Source organism: Rhinolophus ferrumequinum, chromosome 2 (assembly GCF_004115265.2).
Source record: "Rhinolophus ferrumequinum isolate MPI-CBG mRhiFer1 chromosome 2, mRhiFer1_v1.p, whole genome shotgun sequence".
NCBI lineage: Eukaryota > Metazoa > Chordata > Mammalia > Chiroptera > Rhinolophidae > Rhinolophus > Rhinolophus ferrumequinum.
The window spans coordinates 82,972,865-82,994,337 of record NC_046285.1 but is presented as its reverse complement, the minus strand read 5'-3'; the positions used below and the strand labels follow the sequence as shown (position 1 = coordinate 82,994,337).

At 38.7% G+C, this 21,473-nt stretch overlaps 1 protein-coding gene across 1 annotated transcript; it reads left to right on the top strand.

Annotated features, from left to right (window-relative positions):
• Positions 1–12,444: 12,444 nt before the first annotated feature.
• LOC117032904 (vomeronasal type-2 receptor 1-like) lies at positions 12,445–18,765 on the top strand. The gene is given in 8 exon segments (XM_033124628.1): positions 12,445–12,534; positions 16,057–16,099; positions 16,102–16,167; positions 17,692–17,828; positions 17,830–17,976; positions 17,979–18,104; positions 18,107–18,398; positions 18,401–18,765. Coding segments are annotated over 8 exon segments (1,266 nt in total).
• The last annotated feature ends 2,708 nt before the right edge of the window (positions 18,766–21,473 follow it).

The following is a 21,473-nucleotide window of genomic DNA, read 5'->3' as shown; positions in this document are numbered from 1 at the left end:
AGTGGCACTAGCCACTGTTCTCCTACACCAAACCAAACACATTTGTTACCAAACACAACTGGGAAAGGAGCCTCAGAATTCCTCCTGATTATGGAAATAAAATGGAAATTTAGAATAAAGTAAGAATGACATGTTGGAAGTAATATCAGTCAGGTTTTCCCTGTATTTACTTGCTGCACTGGGACAGCACCCACACCTGCTGGTAGTGGGGGGAAGTGCTATGACTCGGGGAGAGGCAGTAAAGCTTTTATCAAGGATAAAGTTTTATCCTTTGCTTTGAAAGAATGTTTGCCCAAGTTTCAGAAAACCTTTGTTTACTAATCAGAATATTGTTTCCTGCAGTGTAGGTATGGCAAAACCCAAAATATAGACAGTGTTAATTCTGAAAACAGATGTACCCCCCGGGGAATAGCTCTGCCTTTGGTTCTCAGTGCTATCAAGTCTCCTTATTTTGAGTTCCATACATCCTTAATTCCATAGGCATTAGTAGTCTGAGGTTTATTCTGCAAACGCTTTTTTCACAGATGGTGAAAATTAATATCATTAATAAGAAGACTCTGGTAGTGTCTGCGGTGGTAGAAATGATTTATAAGAGCAACTATATTTCACGCATCTTAGAAAGATTATATAGATATTTAGGTAAATTAAACACATGTTTATTATTTAGACTGCCATGTTCTAAGAGGAACATGGAAAACCTGCATTCTGGTGCGAGTTATTGAAATTGCAAATCTGGCTTATTTTGACTCTCTTTCTCAACCATAGTTTGAGTGAATAAACCAATGAACAAAGGAATATCGTAGCCCAATTTGAGATTTAATATGTATCTCGCTAAATTAGATTAAAAATTTTTATACCCCAAATCTCTCCATAGTGGTGATTTCCAAGATTAGAATTGGTTCAAGGCAGTTGCGTGATAACATTTTGTTATTCAACAAACTTTGATTGAGAGAGCATGACTGTGAGCCAAGTAAATTTATTAGCATGTTTCACTGAACTGCATTTGAACAACCAGGTAAATTATTTTAGCTAGGTTTCAAAGTGCTTCTCATCCATTCAGAAGTCACTTTGACACTTAACCTACAGTAATCAGATATTACTGAACACTTGACAGAAAACTATGTACTGATGATAGCATTTAATAAAGTATAAAAAAGGTATTTTTCAATGCTAATAAAACATATAGTGTTAAATAGATCATTTAATATGTGAAAATACCTTTTTTGATATATCTTCTGGTTGATTTTAATGTGTATGTGTGTGACAGACCCTACATTTTCACCTAAGATTTTGTCAGGTTGATTTGAACTATGCCCTTTTTCAGAAAACCAGGACCTACTTTCTAAGGTCTTAATGAATCCTACCCAATTCTACCCAGTGTGACATTGGCATCCAGGGTTAGTCAGGCATCTCAGCAATGACCTTCTGCAAAGGGAGTCTAAAACACTGGAGGAAAAGAAAATAATGGGTATCTTTTGTATATTTTGTATTCCTTTTCTGCATATAAAATTCAATAACCTGAATGAGAGACTTCTTTAGTAGCTAAGGGACAAAGAAACACTGTTAATTTATAATGTTAGTTGGGCACTTCATTTTGTGCCAGTGACTATACTGAGTGTTACACCTGCTATTTCACAGCCATGCTTAATTCCCGTACCACGCTTAGTATTGTCTCTCTTTTGTACATGCGAGGAAACTGAAGTGTAGAATAGTTAAGTGACTTGCCCAGGGTCACATAGTTAGTCCTGGACACAGATCCTCACACTTAACCCCTGCTTTTGTAACAAAACTGATATTTTTGAAATAATTTCTAATGTACTTGCCTTTTGGTAATTAGGGCTAGATCATGAGGCTTTTTGTGCCAAGGAAGGGAAAAGAGAGCCACCCGTAGAAAAGAAGCTCATGGGATTGGTAAGAAGAAAACTATGACGTAAGGAGAATTGCTTCCAGAAAGGAAGGTAAGTAGAAAGTCCCTCTGGCGCTAGAGGAAGAAAGGGGCTGAGAAACTGGAGGGCCAGGTAAGAGTTTCTTGACTCTCCCTGTCCTCAGAGTTGAACACAGGGTGGGAGTAGTTGAACGTCTAAACAGGTTGGGGGCTCTCAGAGAGTGTCCAGGTTGGGAGACTAAACAGTTGAAGGAAGCCCTGGGTTTTTTATGGCACCTTGTTCAACATGGCGCCGTTTCCATGGGCTCAGTTCAGAAGTGACATTAGGCAGAGATACGTCTGTGGATGGGCCTACAATAGTGCCCCTATGCTCCATGCTATGTACAATGGCACACCGGAGAGTCACAAGTACTTGAAGACTGTGTGGAAGTGAGAGGAATATGGAAGCTGAGAGGACTCCCTGGAAGAAGCCGGGAATCGTGGAAAGGAGGTCAGGTCACAGAGTGACAGGCCTTGTGAAGGAGGTATGATTACAGGGCTGCAACCCTGTTGGGGGGTCCTAACATGATAGCCACAACAGTCATCAAATGCGGGGAGGCCAGCAAAGACCCAGAAGATGGCACATGGACCAGAGGCTCGTCCCCACCTTCTCAGGAATTTTCCCTTGAACTAAGCAGAAAGGAGAAATGGTTGTGGAGACTTCGTAAGAGGGACGAAACCACCATAATGAAGAGTCTAAATCTGAAATACATTGGGTATTTGCCTGAAGAGAGCACCTAAAATGGAAAGAGACGCTGGTACCAGTCTTCGGCAGAATCCAGGGTTCTTCCCCAACGTTATTCAGGCTCTCCCTCAATGGCCACCAGCAAGAATGGAAAACAAAGTACACATTTGAATCTTTGTAAGTTCTGATTCTGCTATATCACCTCGCTGTACGACTTAAATATTGGAAGTCTCTTCTGGCAAGTTGAGCAGTAACCTAATTCCCTTAAAAACAAACTGACCAGTGAGACCCCTTAGGCACTAGAAATTCCTTGAGTCTTGAGCAGATGTCAGGCAGCAATTTCTGCCTCACTGGAAATCCCCAAAGTGGAGGGGGCTGGGAGAGAGCTGCGGGGAATGTCTTCTATTTTTTGTTCTTAAAGATGGCTAGGCAGCTGGGATATGTGTACTCCCAGGGGCCGGTCACTGACTAGAGAATTCATCAAACTCACTAAGGTCCTTTATGAACTTGAGAATATTGCTTACCTTTTCTGAACTCCAGCTGCTTCATGTACAAAGTGGAAATAAACATAAAATAGTATTTGCTGCATATAGTTTTTGTAAGGATTGGTGCATAATGAGAAAAATATACTGTGGAATATAACGCCATTATTGTTATTAATACTTCTATCGTTGCTATTACTGTTCTTATTAATTGGTATATTTTGAACTAATAGTTGGGGGCCTCTGATGTGGATAAATAATCTAAGCACATGCAAAGTTATACGTATGGTTTTATGAAACACCACATCATTATTCTCTTAAAATCCAAGCTCTGTAACTCGAGAGCTTATTGTATGTCATCTCATTTTCTAATTATTTTACTTATTTTTGTTGATTCTCACCATCTAAACGATCATTTCTAGGCAGGCACTGTGTTTTATGGCACACAAATGCCCATTCCTGCAGTAGAGGTATAAAAAATGTGAACTGGAGATTAGAAATACTCATTTTCAGCCAGTTTTAGAAGATGGAAAAGTCCTTGAAAACAATGCTGAACAAATATTACAGGAAAAGCTGCATGCATAGAAATTAGAAATTAAGAAATCAGATCCTATCAAGCTCTTAAAAATTCTAAAATTTTCCTTTTATTTTCTCATTTCTTTCATTGCTTAAGTTTATTGTATTGCCTTTTCTCCTTTATTGTTACCAAAACAATTCAACCTTAGGCTCACTGAAGATTAAAAAAAAAATACTAGTTTAAAGAGTCCCCATAGCCAATGCACTTTAATAATTTGACAGATAGCCTTCTACGTCACTTTTAATACAATGAAAAGAATGATTAGACCACACCTACTTTGAAAATTATCAGAAGTTATATAACCAATTCCATCATATGGACACTTAGGTTGTTTCCTACTAACCCCTTTTATTGGATATTCAGGTTGTTTCCAAGTAGTCCTTTTGGTTGGATATTAGGTTATTTCCAACTCATTACTATTATATTACCTGTCACTGCTGTAACAGATTACCACACATTTAGTGGCTTAGAACAACACAGATTTATTCTCTTCCAGTTCTGGAGCTCAGAAATCTGAAACCAGTTTCAGTGGGCTAAAGTCAAGATGTCGGCAGGGCTGGTTCCTTCCGGTGGTTCTGAGCGGAGAATGTATTTCCTGGCCTTTTCCACCTTCTAGGAAACATTCCAATCTCTGCATTTGTCACATTGCCTTCACTTCGGCATAGTCTCTCCCACTATTTTCCTCTTATGAGGACAGTTGTGATTATATCATTGGACCTGCTTGGATAATGTATCTCAAGATACTTAACTTAATCATACCTACAAAGTCCATTTTCGGGGTCTGGAGATTAAGACGTGCACGTCTTGAGGGGCCATTATTCAGCCAATAATAACCAGTACAAACAGTATGAGCAGGTAGAATAGTCTGGGAAAATACTAGGAAAAAAATCCTGAATATTTTATGAAAAGTGATAAAAATATTTCAAGACATATGGATAGTTGTAAAACTGCCCAAATTTCTAATGCTGCCTAAAATAGGAACCAGTGGTGTCCATTTCAAGCAAGGCGTTTTAACAATTTGAAGTCTTGACCAACCTGTTTTCCATCCAATAACCTAAAGTTCACCACGTAAGTACAAAGAAAGGTAAGTAAGGTAGACTGTGGAGCATTGTGTATCTCAGATGTGAGTCTCGGAGGAAGTGACAAATATTCTGAGATATGAAGGAAAAGGAGTGAGTCCGGTGATGGGGCATGAGGGAGAAAGCTACTGACACAGGGAATATGGTACATATGTGAGTGAGAAAATACCTTGAGATAAAAGAGAGCATTGTGTGTTTAAGGAACTGAAGGCACGTTTATGTGGCTAGTAGTGTGTTTTGAATTGGCAGTGAGAGGGCAGTGCTGCAAAAAGAGGAAGCTGGTTAGTTAAGTAGGGGCTTGATCAAGATGGACCTTGTAAGGTCTGTTGTGTGTATGGATTTTATCTTCCAGCAGATGCAGAGGACCTGGGTCCTCTGATACATGAACTTAATGTTGCTGATATGACAAATTGATTTGCAGATTTAACACAATCTCTATCAAAGCACCAGCAGATTTTCACCCCCAGAAATTGATGAGCTGATCCTAAAACTCTTATAGAAATGAAATGGACCCAGAATTGTTGCAACAATCATAAAAAAGAAAAACAAAGTTGGAGGACTTACATTTCCTAATTTCAAAAATTACTACAAAACTACAGTAATGAATATAGAACACTGCTGGCATAAGGATAGACCTAGAGACCAAGGGGATAAAAATCCTTACATTTATGGTCAATTGATTTTTGACAAGGGTGCTGTAATAATTCAATGGGGAAATGATAGTATTCCCAATAAGTGGTGCAGGAATAGTTGGTTATTTATAATTTAAAAAATAAAAACAGCAACTTAGACCTTACCTTGTATCATACACAAAAATCAACTCAAAATGAATCATAAACTTACATGTAAGAGTTAAAATTTGAAAATATCTAGAAGGAAACATATAGCTTTCTTTGAGTCATTAACTATTAGGGACATGCAAATCAAGACACCATGAGCTACCACTTGATACCCTAGACTAGAATGCCTATAATAAATGACTAGAATGCCTATAATAAAAAAAGGACTGACAATAACAAGTCATGGCAAGAATATGGAGGTACGAGAACTGTCACACATTGCTAGTGGGAGAGTAAAATGGTACACCACTTTAGAAAAGAGTTTGGGACTTTCTCAAAATGTTAAGTGCATCGTCATTATATGGTTTAGCAATTCTACTTCTAGGAATCTATGCAGAGAATTAAAAACATATGTCCACACAAAGACTTGTGCAAGAATGTTCATGGCAGCACTGCCTGTAACAGCCAAAGTGTGGAAACAACACAAATGTCTATCAGCAGATGAATTGGATAAATAAAATATATATATATATATTATATATATATACATATGTTTTATGAATATTATTTACAATAAAAAAGAAACATTAAAAAGGAATAAAGTACTGATACATACTAAAACGTGGATGACCCTTGAAAACAGTATGCTAACTGAAGGAAGGCAGTAACAATGATCTCATGTTGTATGATTCCACTTATAAATATCCAGAATAGGGAAATCTTTAGCAGCAGAAAAGTAGATTAGTGGTGGTCCAGGGTTAGGGTGGTGGTGAGGGGTAATGGGAGTGGCTCTTAATAGGTTTGGGTTTGTTTTGGGGGTGATGAAGTGTCCAAAAATTAGGTTGTGATGATTATTACACAACTCCATAAGAATACTAAAACCCATTGATTTGTACATTTTAAATCAATGAATTTTATGGTGTATAAATTATATCTTAATGATATTTAAAAACTGAAGTCTAATACATACCACAATACATAGCTACACCTTAAAACATTATGCTATGTGCAAGAAGCCAGACACAAAAGACCACATATTGTATGATTCCATTTAAATGAAATGTCTGGAATAGGCAAATCTACAGAGACAGAAAATAGATTAGTGGTTGCCTCGGGATTGGGGTGAAGGAGGAATGGGAAATGAAGTTTCCTTTTTGAGATGATGGAAACGTTTTGAAATTAGATTGTGATGATGGCTACATAAGTATAAATATGCTAAAATCTATTGAATTGTGTGCTCTAAATAGGTGAATTTTATGGTATTGTAAATTATATCTCAATAAAATTGTAACTTTGAAAAAAAATGGCCTGGGAATTAGCACAGTCAATTTCCTTCAGTGTAGGAATGGAAGGGGGACAAGATTGGAGCAGGGATGCATGTTAAATGTTTCAGGTTAGAGTGAAAGCTGGCCAGGTGTTCTTAAATTTTACTTTTTTTAAAAAAGATGCTTATTCTCTAAAAGACTGTGATTATAACATTTCACAACTCTAGTCAATTGCTTACCATCTTCACAATTTTTGTTATAGCCACAGCACACTATAGCTATGTAACGTGTGATGCATCCATGGAGAAAGGATGCTTCAGGTTCTGTAGTAAGAGTTTGCTGCTTAGCAAGTCAGCTGATTTAGAGATAGGGGACTGTCAAATTATTTCCCTGAAAAATAGATGCAGCGGAAGAGATAATAGCTGTGGCTTTCTCAGTTCAGCAAGGCAGCTGTTTAGAATGTTTCATGTCTGCAGTGTCTGAGTGTCTCTTTCTTTGGCTGTAATTGAGAGCTTTCTCTAGACACACAGGGGGCTCTTCTGTAACAAGTGGTTAGTATTGATGTGTTAAAAAAACAACACCCTGCTTCTTACACACCCCATGCTTCTCATCAGTAACTTGCACCTCATATAACAATACACTTACGAAAACTGGTTTATTTTTAGTCTTCCTTTCTTCTCATGATAAAGATACAGGCCATATGTTATAATATCACAAAATTCAAAACAGGCAGTAAAATTTTAACTGTTGGAGACATACATTTAAAAAGATAGAATATATAGAATATATATATATACATACATATATATATATATGCATACGAGGCCTGACAATCAAGTTCGCATACTCATTGCAACAATGTTGCTAACCTTTTTTGATATCAGAGGGATTATTCATTATGAATTTGTACCAACTGGACAAACAATTAACCAAGTTTACTATTTGGAAGTGCTGAAAAGGCTGCATGAAAAAGTTGGACGACCTGAACTTTTTGCCAGCAATTCATGGCTCTTACATCACGACAATGCACCAGCTCACACAGCTCTGTCTGTGAGGGAGTTTTTAGCCAGTAAACAAGAAACTGTATTGGAACACCCTCCCTACTCACCTGATGACTTCTTTCTTTACCCAAAGATAAAGGAAATATTGAAAGGAAGACATTTTGATGACATTCAAGACATCAAGGGTAGTATGACAACAGCTCTGATGGCCATTCCAGAAAAGGTTCCAAAATTGCTTTGAAGGGTGGAGTAGGTGCTGGCATTGGTGCATAGCTTCCCAAGGGGAGGACTTCGAAGGTGACCATAGTGATATTCAGCAATGAGGTGTGTAGCACTTTTTCTAGGATGAGTTCGTGAACTTAATTGGCAGACCTCGTGTATACATATATACCATAAAGTAAAAACAGCAATTTAAAAACAGCAATTTAGGTGTTCATTTCTTGACTGTTTAGAAGGACAGCTCTGCAGGGGAAATGAGAAAATGAAGTAGATTGTAGAGTATCCACTCATCTGATGGTATAGCATCAGTAGTATCTAGGATTCTAAACGGTTATAAAGCTAAGGGAATGCCACAGAGGACTATAAAAGCCAAGTGATGTCTGACAAGCTCTGCCTGACCAGGAGACTGTCATCCAGCATTAAATTCACTTCAGTTGCTGTTATCCTTGGGCTTTTCAGAAGCACGCAGGGGTGTTCATCTGCAGTTGATCATGGAATTTGCGCTTTTCCTTGAAACCATACAACAGCCTTTAAATATTCTTTTATTCTTTGTTAATAAGATGTTTCTTTTTTTCATAACCTTCAGAGGCTCAGGTGTTTTTCTTTGCTTGAAGGCAGAGAACAAGGACTGAATAGTTATTGTTCCTGGAAGGGAGCCTGACCTTCGCCAGGGCCCTTGGAGAACAGCAAGGATCAAACAAGTGTGCGGGACAGACGCAGACCTACGAGCCTGGGTATGAACACATGGCATTAAGTACCCGTGGCTTTTTGCACCAATGTTCTTCTGGTGTCTTTTGCCTTGATTGGGGGTTCTTGAAGTCAGAGTCCTGTGGAAATGGTAATTAGGTTTAAAGTATTATTGAAGAAACAATCTCACCTTGATAGTTAACCAAATAATTGGCTACTACTGCTGGCTCTGACAGCACGTTATTAAGTTATGATTGAACCAGAACCAGAGCATTACTGACTCCTTCAGACCCACAGACTCCAAAAAAGGCCATTTAGCCCAAAGTGTCCTGCTTGGGGATAAGGGGCTGGCAGTCCAAGGAGATGGAGAGCCAGCCAGCCAAGAAGCTGATTTAGGACTCACCTTCCTGGACGTGGTCTGTGTCCTTTCTCTATACCACAAAGAACGTGGACTTTAGTATCTGCACATTAGCATGCCAGCCACGTGAACTCACGTTTCTCCATCTGTAAAGTGAACAAAAGAAAAGCAGTCATGCACGGTGTTATGAGGGTAGGATGAGGTGCTGAACTTAATGAGAACTCTCTGCACAGGAGCACTAAGGTTGTTTTCCTATTCTCTGCCTCATCTGTGATGAATTCGACCACATTCGGAGGATGTAATCACTGTGGCCCTGGTAAAATGTAGTGTCATCCCGGGAATTACAGAAGCACTGGATACCAGAAGCCTCTGTACCAGTAAGAAGCCTCGTCAACACTGAATCTAGTTGTGACATAGAGGAAGAAAAATGTATGTGAAAACAATTTGTAAAATGTCAAATGTGATAAAAATGCTGGGTTTTGTTATTAATGTCACTTAACCTATTTTAATGATTTTTTTAATGGTCCCTAGTATAACTTTTGCCCAGAGGATTAAGACAAATCGACTTTGGTGATAAACATATCTTCGTGCAAGGGTAGCCCTTGGCAACAAGAAGGGTAATTGCTTAGAAACAGCTATCTTCTGGTAAGAAAGGGAGAGCAAAAAGGAGTGAGGAATAGTTCCAGATAGTTCCGAGAAAGGCCGTGGACTAAACCTTTCCCGCTCAGGAGAGGGGTTCTCAGGCTGTTGGTGGTCTGTCACCCAGAGTGTCATTTTGTTTGGATGAAGCCAGACTCTGAAGCACATCTAGGAAGAGATTCTTCTGGGAATCTGTAGTTTTCTTTAAGTCTTTTCGGTTATCATTTTGAAACTCTGAGGGTGGAACCTGTGGACTATCCAAACTTTGGAAAACTAAAATGAGGCAGACATCTGACAGACAGAGCTGTCCCTCAGTCAGGGGCGAGGAGTGTGTGCCATCTGCTAGCTCACTTGTGAAGGCCTGCTCTGCTGTGGGGAGACTGAGACATGGGGCTGCAATTTCACCTGGGAAGTAGTAATAGGAACCTCTCTTTTGGGATTCTCCAGGGTCAGGTAGAGAGTACACTTAACCAACAATTGTGTATTGGAAATCCTTCAGTGGGTGAGGTGAAGGAAATGACTTTTGTGTGGAAGGGCTGGTGGGACCAAGGTGACTTGTAATCGTCATGATATTAGGGTGGTAAATATGTAGGGTGTGTGTGCTGGGGGACTGTTGGAGTTGGATGTACACGAACAGAGGAGTTGTAAAAAAAAGGAGGGGCCATTATTTTTTGTAGTATCATTTTTTTCTGTTTATAAGAGAAATACAAGAATATTGTAGAACATGGGAAAATATAGAAAAATATAAAGAAGAAAATTGAAATCACCCACAATGGACAACCAGCAAATGATTACAAGTACTGTATGGGTGTTGATTTGGACTGGAAATGAACATGGAAACATAACAGTTGGGTTTTTTAAATAATAGGAAAAGGGGTTTTTGTTTCCTTTTTTTCATCTTTTGATTTCAGTTTGCAGTAGTTTTTCTAGTGCTTTTAATGGAAATGTACAGATGAAAGAGCTATAATATATTGGTAAAGTTTATACATTTAGAATGTAATTGTATGTGCTGCTTTGTTATCGGTTACTTTCATTTTAAGCATATTATGAGCTTTTCCCTTGTGAGTATTTTCTAAAACATGATTTAAATGGTTTCTTTGTATTCCATCATGTGAATACCTCATAATCGATTTTAGAAATTCCCTATAGTGTACATTTAGTTAGTTCCATTTTTTACTAGTATAAATAAAACTGAACTCAATGTCCTTATGCATCACGTTTGTGTGGATCTGTATTGTGTCACTGAGGTAAATACTATGAAGTAAAATCATGTTATCAAAAGGTATACACATTTTTCATATTCCTGATACATATAATGGGATTGTGTTCTGAAAATATGAACTTATACTCCAAGGGGAGATGTTTGAGAACGACCAAAGAAGGAGACTGGGAGACTAGGAATTCATGATGAGGTGATCTGGAGAAAGAGATTGGGAGATATCCCTGAGAGGGGCCCCGCACGAAAGGCAGAAGGAAAGATTCTCAGGAAAGAACGCAGAAGTTCTCAGGGATTTGTGTTTGCACCAGTGAGAAAGTCAGCAAAGTAAGCCAAGAGCAACACTTTACCATGAAGAGGAAGGCGGTTAAAGAAAATGATGTCTGTAAAAAATGTTCCTTGAACTCTTACGGGCTTTACAAAACCTTTCTAGGGTAGCTTATTATCCTAGTCACTGATGAGGAACTTGAGGAACAGAAATTAAATGACTTTCGCACCGTCACACTTGTACAAGAGACAGAACATAGATTCAAAATGGTGTCTTCTCATCGAAATCCCCCACGCGACTTTTTATATGCCCCTAACAAAAGAGCTTGGCATGATGCCACTTTTAAAAAACTTTCTGGTGAAGAAAAATGCCCTTTCTCCCCTTTAAGTCAGGATCAGCTCCCACAAGGGTGGCTGAAGTGAGAATGAGTGAGGCTGAGGTACTCAAGAAAGGGACAATTTCTATAAAATGCAATGACTCTGTTTTAAACTCAAACCCCACTATTATGTTATTACTAAGCACAACAAACTTTTATGAGGCTCTTTTCCAAAGGAATGCTCAGCTCCTGATCCAAATCCGTAAATTGCAGGTGAGTATGAGGCTCTGTGATTGGCGGAGGCATGTCAATTATGTGGCAAGCGGTGGCAAGCTGAGTCTACGGAGACGTGACACACACTCACTGGAACACTCTATCAAGGGGCCTCGTTAAAACACTTAACACTGGCCATTTCCTCCAAATGCACCTTACTAAAATGGCCAGCAGAAAGAAATACTAGGTTCTAGGATTTCTTGCTTTTTGTATGGGCTGAATTGAGCATTGATGGCAAAGAAGAGACAGAAGAAGAACAGACCTGTTGGTTGCTGGGCAAGTTTGATTTGAATGGGTATGTAGACGTCAAAACCCATTTACTTGTTATTGGAGGACTGTTTCTGATTCACGCTAGAACCACCCCAGCAAACGAGTCGATTTGGGAACCAGTGTCAGCAAAAAGTGAGGGGTAAGCCATTCCTTTTGTCTTCTTTTTACATCAATCACAGGTGGTGGGGGTGAGGGAGTTTTGGGTGTGGGAGTCAGAGTCTGGAACTGGAGTGGTGAGGCCAGCCCTAGCTCTGACAGGATAGGTACTTCCTGTCTCTGGGCCTCCGTTTCTCCAAGGTGGACATTCTAGGATTGCTCAGAAATAAGAAAAGCTTGGTCTCTAGTGGGTCCTTTCCTGCTTCTGTATGTCACAGAGAAAAAGGACAGGTTTTGTATGTTGCAGCACATGGCTCATCAGAGGAAGGCCTGTCGTGGCCACAGCAGCAGCATCACCCAAGGGTCTGCTGGAAATGTGGGCTCTCTGGCTGCATCCCGGGTCTGCTGAATCAGAATCTGTGTTTCAACAAGACCTCCTGGTGATTCGTGTATACATTAAGGGTTGAGAGGCAGTGCTGCAGGTTTACTGTGAACTGTTATTAGACTACACTCTCCACAAGTGAAAATACGGTGTGGGAAGGCTGATTTATTTCTGAGCTAATAATGTTCATAGCAAGATTCCTTCATCCGGAAGGCTTTTGCCCTACTCCCCTAGCCCCGAAATTGTCATGTCCTAAAATGGGATCCGTAACTGATAATCTGAATTTGCTAACAATCCATTGTACAAAAGGTAAACATGGGTCAGATTTCTGGCTGTGAAATGTGTGTGTGTGTGTGTGCGCGTGCACACACATACAGTAGTTCTTCCCTTTCTTTGCCCACCCTTAAGCAGCACTTGCATACATTATGACAAGATATAAAAATAAAGCCTTATCAGTGTTTGCCACTCTAGGGGCATTTTACTACTTTGACCTAGAGCTGCTCTATCCAATACAGTACCACCTGGTTACACATAGCTTTTAAAGTTTAAATGGATTGAAATTAAATAAAATTAAAAATTCAGTTCCTTAGTCACATTAGCCACATTTCAAGTGCTCAATAGCCATGTGAGGTTAGGGGCTACCATATTGGATAGCACCGATGTATAAAACATCTCTCATTGCAGAAAAGAAGAGCTGCCCTTGGGCTACACTATAAACCATCTTCTGTGGCGCAGAGTTCTCTCCCTCAGTGGGGCCTGAGACTTCACTTTTGTATCCCTAGTGCTAGGCATATAGTAGGTGCTCAATATAATGTTTTGCACGAAAAAAGAGAAGATGTTACCACTTACATAAACAAAATTCATAGAATGCGCCTACTAAAAATGATGGAAAAAAATAGTAAAATTTTTTTAAAATAGTAAAAGCTATTTTAATGTTTCATTAGGGCACAGTAATTTTATTTTTCTCATCTTTTAAAATTAAAATTGGGGTTTTATTTGTGTAAAGAAATTGGTTCAAATGTAGCCCAATACAAATTTACTAAGTATGTACTATCACTCCCCCTGTGTTAAGCCCTGCAAAAAGACCACTGCTCTCACAGCACTTATGATCTAATTAATTAAATAGGCAAATATTTATTGAGCACAATACTATATGTGCTAGACACTCTTCTAGGAACTGGGGATACATCAGTGTACAAAACAGAAAAAAATCCGTACCTAATGGACTTAACATTTCAGTGGGAGGAAATAGTCAATAAACAAGATAAATTGATGAACTATATGTTATCTTAAAGAGTGATAATGTTACAGAGGAAAAAATAACAACGACTGAGATAGAGAGTGCTGGTGGGATTGCCATATTTTAATTTCACATAATGTGGTCAGGGAAGGCTTCACTGGGGAACATTTGAAGGAATACTTAAAAGAAAGTGAATCCATGCATTATCTAGGGGAAGAGCATTTCGAACAGAAGGAACAGCAAGCCCTGAGGCAGGAGCGTACTTACCATTTTGGAAGAATAGCAAAGAGATCAGTGTGGCTGGAAAGAGTGAGAGAGAGACAGTAGTGGGAGAAGAGGTAAGAGAGGCAAGAGAGGGTCAGATCATGTAGGGCCTTATTGGCTATTGAAAGGATATAGTTTTTGCACTGAGTGAAAAGGAGAGCCAAGAGAAACGCTTTCCAGAGGAGAGTCATGATTTGATTTAGATCATTCTGTCTGCCATATAGCAAATAGACTAAAGGAGTGGGGTGAGTGGGGGAACAAGAGTAGAACTAGGGAAATCAGTGAGAAGACCAATAAAATAATCCAAAATAATGAAGGTAGCTTGGATCACTAGAGATGTGGTACAGAGTAGGTCGATTCTGGATGTTACAGGTAGAAGTCACGGAGTTTGCTGACATATTGGATTTGCAAGAGTCCTGCATCAAACAATTAGTGAACGGTATAAGGCAAATTTAACTCATCATGGTAAACTGAGTCTGGATGTTGGTGAGAAGACGGGCCTGCATGAAGGAGAGGGTACATATAGACAAGTAATGGAAGACACGGTTGGGGATGATGGGTGAGAATGATGGTGTCAGAGACAGAAGTGAGAAATTTGGGAGGAGGAATAGGGTTAATGGGGATAATTTCAGACATGTTGAATTTGAGGTGATGGTGGGAACTCAAAGTCGGGAGGTGTTAGAAGTTTAGAATGTAGAATTAGAGGTCAGGTAGGAAAGGCTGGTGTTAGACATCAAGACTTGGGAGTTCTTATATAGAGCAGCTGTTCAAAGCAAGGGAATGAATGAGCTGCTTTATATCAAGGGATAAAGGCAGAGGATCAAGGACCAAACCCAAGAAAATTGCCCACTGTCATGAGGAAGGTGGAGGAAGTAGAACCAACAAAATAAATAAAAGGACCCAGTGGAAGCCCAGTGCATTTCAAGAAGGGATAGATCCATTGTGCCAGATATTGAAGAGAGATAAAGGAGAACGTGGCTAGAGGAAAAGCTATCAGACATGGTAAAGAACATTTTAGTGAGGTAAGTGATTTGGAAGCTAGATCATGAGGGTTGAGAAAGGATGGGATACTGAGAAATGGAACAAAAAGGCCTCGGCTCATTGTTCATGATGATTTTTCAAAGTAAGGTATGTGGAAAGCTCTTTTCAGAAGCCTGCATCAGGAGATAGGAAATCCAGTTCATTCTGTGGACGGACACACACACACACACACACCTTACAAGTAGCCTATCTATTGTGTAGCAATACGTACTTCAGTAATGTTACATACCATAACTGAGCTCAGTGATTTCTAGTTAAGTATTTTCCATTGTTAACTAATTCAAATTTAACTTAGGAAAATTCTGATTTCCCCAAAAAATATAAATGTGATTATTCACTTTCCACAATAAATCTTTGCTTAATGGAAAATTCATTTCATCTCCCTTTTAAATAGGAAGTTCAAGGGAGCTCAATAGAAATGTAGCTTAGAAATCTAGCCTTTTTATGTAGCTCAATACAAATTTACTAAGTATGTACTATCACTCCCTCTCTGTGTTAAGCGCTGCAAAAAGACCTTTTCCTGTGCCAATTTTCCCTATGGAACAGATATTTCATCTTTCTTTTCTACTTACACTTTATAACACATCTTTACTTTTAGACTATGCTGGAATGACCTTGTGGAAAGAAATACTTTTCAGGCTCTCAAGATAATTCTTGGGGTCACAGACCCCTCAGCCCTCCAAAAGCAGAAACAAATGAGTCCCCTCCCCGGATTCTCATGGGCATGGAGTATGGTCTGAGTCCCCAAGTTGGAAAGAGAAAACTTTAGGATTAGCTTTGTGTATCTAGAAGCAACCACAAGACTGACTTTTAGCAAAATTCCTCTCTAGGCTCTATATGTTGTTATTCCTTTTTGTCTATTATCCTTGTTCAGCTGTCCTAGATTTCCTAATATATCACAAAACGTCCACAGAAATCCAGATGTGAACTCTCTCAGCTTCACAAGTGGTGGCAACAAGGGACTCTGTTACTTGTGCTGTATTTGTCTTTGCTAGCTTCCCCATTCGGTGTGCACCCATCTGTGTCATCCTGGGACCCAGACAATGAACCAATATGCTGCTTCCACTGTATCCCATGTGCTGATGGACACGTGTCATGGGAACCAGGTAGAAATGGTCATTTTCTTCATTGACATAAAAATGAAATTAGATTAAATATGTTTTGGCAAAGAGATTCTTTGGAGCCTTCTAGCTAAATAGGGGTGAACAACTTATAACAAAAATCGTTATAATCTATTGAATGGTCTGTGCAGTGTGAAAAAACGTAACACTAGGTTTCAGTGCTAAAGCTTCTATAGTTGGAAAAAAACCTTGCATCTATGAATTTAAGAGGGGAAAAAATTTTAGTATGTGAAATATGAATAAACAGATTCATAAGAATAGTATTTAAAATTACTTTGATTTATGAAATAGATTACACATTAGTTACAGAAAAAATAGTAAATAATTGGAAAAATAAGTGAATTACATTTCTATGTTTTACTATATTATCTCTAATTTGGAACTATAAGATCAAGACTATTGTCTTAAAGCCATAATTACTCAAAGTTTGTAGGACAGATGAATTCTGCAATTACTGGCCTATGAATTCTTTACTACAACCTGCTGAATTGCTGCTCTTCATGACCAGAGTTTTAGTTGGGCTGGTGATGCTGAGCCTTATGAAGCATGTTGGAGCAGGTTTATTTTTATCTCTACCTTCTGTTGTAGAAGAGATAAAAATAAACTTGTACTTGTCTTTTGTCAAAAGTCCTTCAAGAGCAATTCATTTAAAAAAAATTTTAAAAGTGTAATAATGTCCCCAATTGGAAAATACGCACCATGTAACCTGAACAGTCTCTGCACAGTTACAGCAAGAGAAGTCCAGTCCAGCAGTCAGAGTCATTAAAAGGGAATTCCAGTCTGTACCTGCATCTTTCAAAGAATATGAAAGAGATCCATTTCATAATCTACCACAAATTTATCTCAAACAAGTTTTCCTTATGTTGCAATATTCTCCCTTAGAGCCTCTGCCCAGCTGAAGGCCCCAAATATTTTCTCAACCTTAGTCAACACGGTCATTTTTGTTTCTCCTCTTATTCTCAGTCTTTCTCTACCTCTTCTCTCAAATCTACATCTGGAGGGTGAGGAGGGCAAAGCTGATTGGGCAAAGACAAAATTATCTTCAGTAGGTGAGGGTGATACTGAATGGAAGACTGAAAACACTAGTATTTTAATTAACCTTATCCTTGACAGAATTCTCTTGATTGTTTCACCTTAGTAGCTTTAATTTTCTTATACACGGGAAATCATCTATGAATTATTCTGGTGTTTATGAGGATGCACACCTCCCTTCTCAACTGGATAACTGGAAGAGAAAGACAGAGGAATCTTACTGAACACAGCCCAGGAGGAAAGGCTGAAACCAAGAAGAGAGACTGAGTTTCTGAAATTGAAAATAATTCTCAATCTGTAATAATAGCTGCATTCTGAAAGACCATTTTATCACTGAGTTTTGGGAGATATTATATATTCTATATATAAAGGGATCTCAATGAATCCTGCAATAGGCCTTTGGCTGCTCAGAGCTATTACAGCTGAAGGGGTCAGTTGGATTTCTTTGCAGTCAATCCACTGTTCTTTGTCCATTAGGTCAAAGGGAGTGTGAACAACGTGGTGAAGACTATTGGTCAAACGCACAAAGGAGCGAGTATCTGCTGAAAGAGGTGGAATTCCTTGCTTATGACGAGGCCCTAGGATTCACTCTTGCCATTCTCTCCATCTTTGGAGTGTTTGGTGGTCTTGGCAGCCGCAATTTTGTATGTGATACACAGGCACACTCCGCTTGTAAACGCCAGTGACGGGGAGCTGAGCTTTCTCATTCAGGTTTCTCTGGTCATCACGCTGCTGTCTTCCATGCTTTTTATTGGCAAGCCATATACCACTGGTTCTGCATGGGCCGCCAGGGCGCTCTGGCCCTGGGCTTTTCTCTTTGCCTGTCTTGCTGTCTTGGAAAGACTATTTCACTGTTTTTAGCCTACAGAATTTCCAAATCCAAAAAAATCCAAAACCCGACTTATATCCATCTGCCCCCCTTTATCAGAAAACCATTGTGTTAATGGTTCTAGTCGACATTGGCATATGCACAGCCTACTTAGTGTTGAAGTCTCCAAGGGTGTACAAGAACATGGAATATCAAAATGTAAAGCTCATTCTGGAATGTGAGGAAGGTTCTATGGAATTTCTATGCTCTATATTTGGAGTTGATATTTTCCTGGCCTTGCTATGCTTTCTTATAAGCTCTGTGGCTGTGGCTCGCCAGTTGCTGATAATTAACGATGAAGGAAAATGGATCACCTTCTGGAGCTGGTCGTTTTCATTGTCTGGATCTCTTTTGTCCCTGATTACTTGAGCACCAAAGGCAAGTTCCAAGTGGCTGCGGAAATATTTACAACCTTGGCATCTGACTGCGGTTTGTTGGGTTGTATATTTGCTCCCAAGTGCTTCATTATTTTGCTGAGGCCAAAGAGGAACACCAATGAAATTGTTGGTGGACGAATCACCACTCTGGATAAGAGCATCCAACTGACTTCAGCCTCTGTGAGCAGTGAGTTTAACAATACTGCGGCGTCAAATGTTATGGAGGACTGGAGTTGTGAATTGAAAGCTGCACTGGTGACATGGTTCAACATTCCCTTTCAGGTTGTCTGTGCAGCAGCTACCTGATGCTCTGGGGTAATACTGAGGATTTGAGTTCTGGTAGTATAATCTTAGCATGATATATGAACTCTCATACTGTTAGGATACCGTTTTACCTGTTACTATTAATAGTAAACCACTTCATTCAAACATTTCATAACGCTTTCGTATGAGGAATGTATAGTAGAGGATATGACAGGCACAAATAATCTAAAGTAATGGATAAAACAATTTGACTCTTGAGCACTTTTATATATATCATGGGTGTCTGATCTAGAAATTTACATTAAACAAAATTACTTTGTGGGAACCAAGAGAGACACCTTATTCTATATTCTGTTAATGCCTCTGTGGAATAGACAGCTTTTCTCTGACTGAGGTAAGAATTACATTTCACAAACTTTCTCTTGCAACAGGGCATTTGATAAGAGAAGTTTCAAAGGACTCTGAAACATACAGAAAATATTGAAGGAATTAAGATATGAATAAAACTCAGTTCTTTTTTGAATTCATAATGGGAATAGACAAGTTTCTCCTAGAGGGAAGGCAAGGCCTACCTGCTCCAGAGTTTCCTGGAGAATAAGAAGTAAAATAGTTGAGTTTCAAATATTATTCTGTTTGAAAAATAGTAATGAAGGAAATTAAGATGTCAGCAAAACAGTTATTAGATTGGTATATAGTGAATATCTGGATGGCAAAATAAAAAAATAAAAAAATAAAGCAGCAAATGTTTACCTAGAGCAGGTAATGCAATATTTTGTAGGATAAATTGAATGATAGATATTTGCCCTTGAATTATCCATAGTTAACTGGAATGCTATAAAAATATTTCAGCCTTCTTCCAGATATGAATCTTTGAAAATTACCTACATGTATTTATGTGCATATGAATAAAGTGTATGAAAAACCAGAATTAGTAGAAATGCTGATAAACCAAATACCTATGTGTGTACTCAGTTCTAGGAAACCAAAGGGATCAGAAAGAGCTCTTTTTTCAGAAGAACTTAACAATGTTTGTGAATGTCAATTAACCAAACTAGGCAGAGATTCATGCAGGCTTTTGGGAGCCGAAAGCATGATAACTAGTTTAGTAGGATAGGTCTGTCAGGAATTTATTGATTGATTTTTAAAGAATGATTATTCCAGACAAGACAAGGGGATGAGCTTTCTGTAATTTAAATAAGAAGTTTAAACCAAGGTCCAGCAAAGCTCCAAGTGAGCTCATTTGTTGCAGGACTAATGGCATCCCAGTACTTTCTGGGAAGGCATCCATCTATCTCTCAAAACTCCTACAGTGCTTTCCTCACCGCCCTGGGATTCTTAGAGAAGAGCCAACATTACTAGATAAAGAGTGGGGAAATTGCTTCCCTCGTCCCTTCACTTGACCCAGGGATGAATTTGGAAAAGAGAGGATAGTTTGTCAAAGTATCACATAATAGGAAAATGAGAATCTGGGTCAATTTTCTGAGTAACTTTCTTGGTCAGTTATATATATAGCTTGAGTAGTCTCAATGATCCATCTTGGGATTTTAAAAAAGGTGAAAGCTGGCTGAAGTCTAGTGATTCACTTTACTTTTATATTCAAACTAGTTCAATCTCAGAGTAATCCATTTCTTTTCTGAAATTTTGATTAACATGTGACATCTAGAAAGATAACTAGATGGATTATCTAATATCAAAATCTCCATTTTGGAGATTTTGGGCAATATCAAAATCTCCATTATCTCTTTTCATACCACGTGACTCAATAATACTGTCTTAATGGACTTGTGTTGTTTGTAATTATTTACTTTTCTGATCAGCAATAGGTTTGGGAAATTAGAGAAAATAAATGTTATTTAAAAACAACATATCAACTGAACTTGCATGTTTAGCTTTAATGTTTACATGTACAACTTCACAGTTTTAAGATATAACTTGTATCTAGTGTGGTCTGAAGTTATCACTTGTTGATTTGGTACACATACGTTGTCATAGGAACTGGCTTATGGTCGATAAATGAATAACACGTGATTATTAAAGGGTGATGGTCTAATTTTTAGTCTTTATAGTTAATTACTTATCAAGTATTAAAACGTTTTTTATAACATTGAAAGATAATTTCTCTTTGGATAAATGTGTCATTTAAAAATGATTTCTAGTGAAAAAAAATGATGGGAATCTCTATCAGTACATCTTGATTTATAAGAGAATCTCATATAGAACTCACTAGTGACAATCCCTGCTGTGGGTGAGCATTTGCTGATAAACATATGCTGGGCCTTGGGGAGCTGCTCAGATTAATTTCAGGGTGTTGGATCAAAATAATGCAGTTGCTGGCTTGGGGAGTAGCATAAAGACTAATTGCTTGAAAGAAAAAAAATTGCAAAACAGCACTTGATTCAAGGCTGACCTAGACACATGTGAGTTTGAGCTATTTTAGAAAAAGAAATGTTTATCAGGGCCGCTCAAACCACACCATAAGATTAATTCCTTTGGATTAAGGCAATGAAAATTCCTGATAGGAAGTGAATGTATTATCGAAAAGGGAAAGATATTCTACGTGTCAGATTAGTCTCCTGAAACAAGAGCTCTGATCTCATACCCTCCCTGTGCCTCAGCTCCCAGTGGCTCTCCACTCTCTCTCTGGAGAATGCGTTCAACTGTCCTAGCCTGACATTCAAACCCCACAAACTGTTTTCCTTCTTCTATGTTCAACATTTGTCACCTGCCACCTCTCTGCTCACATCCTTATA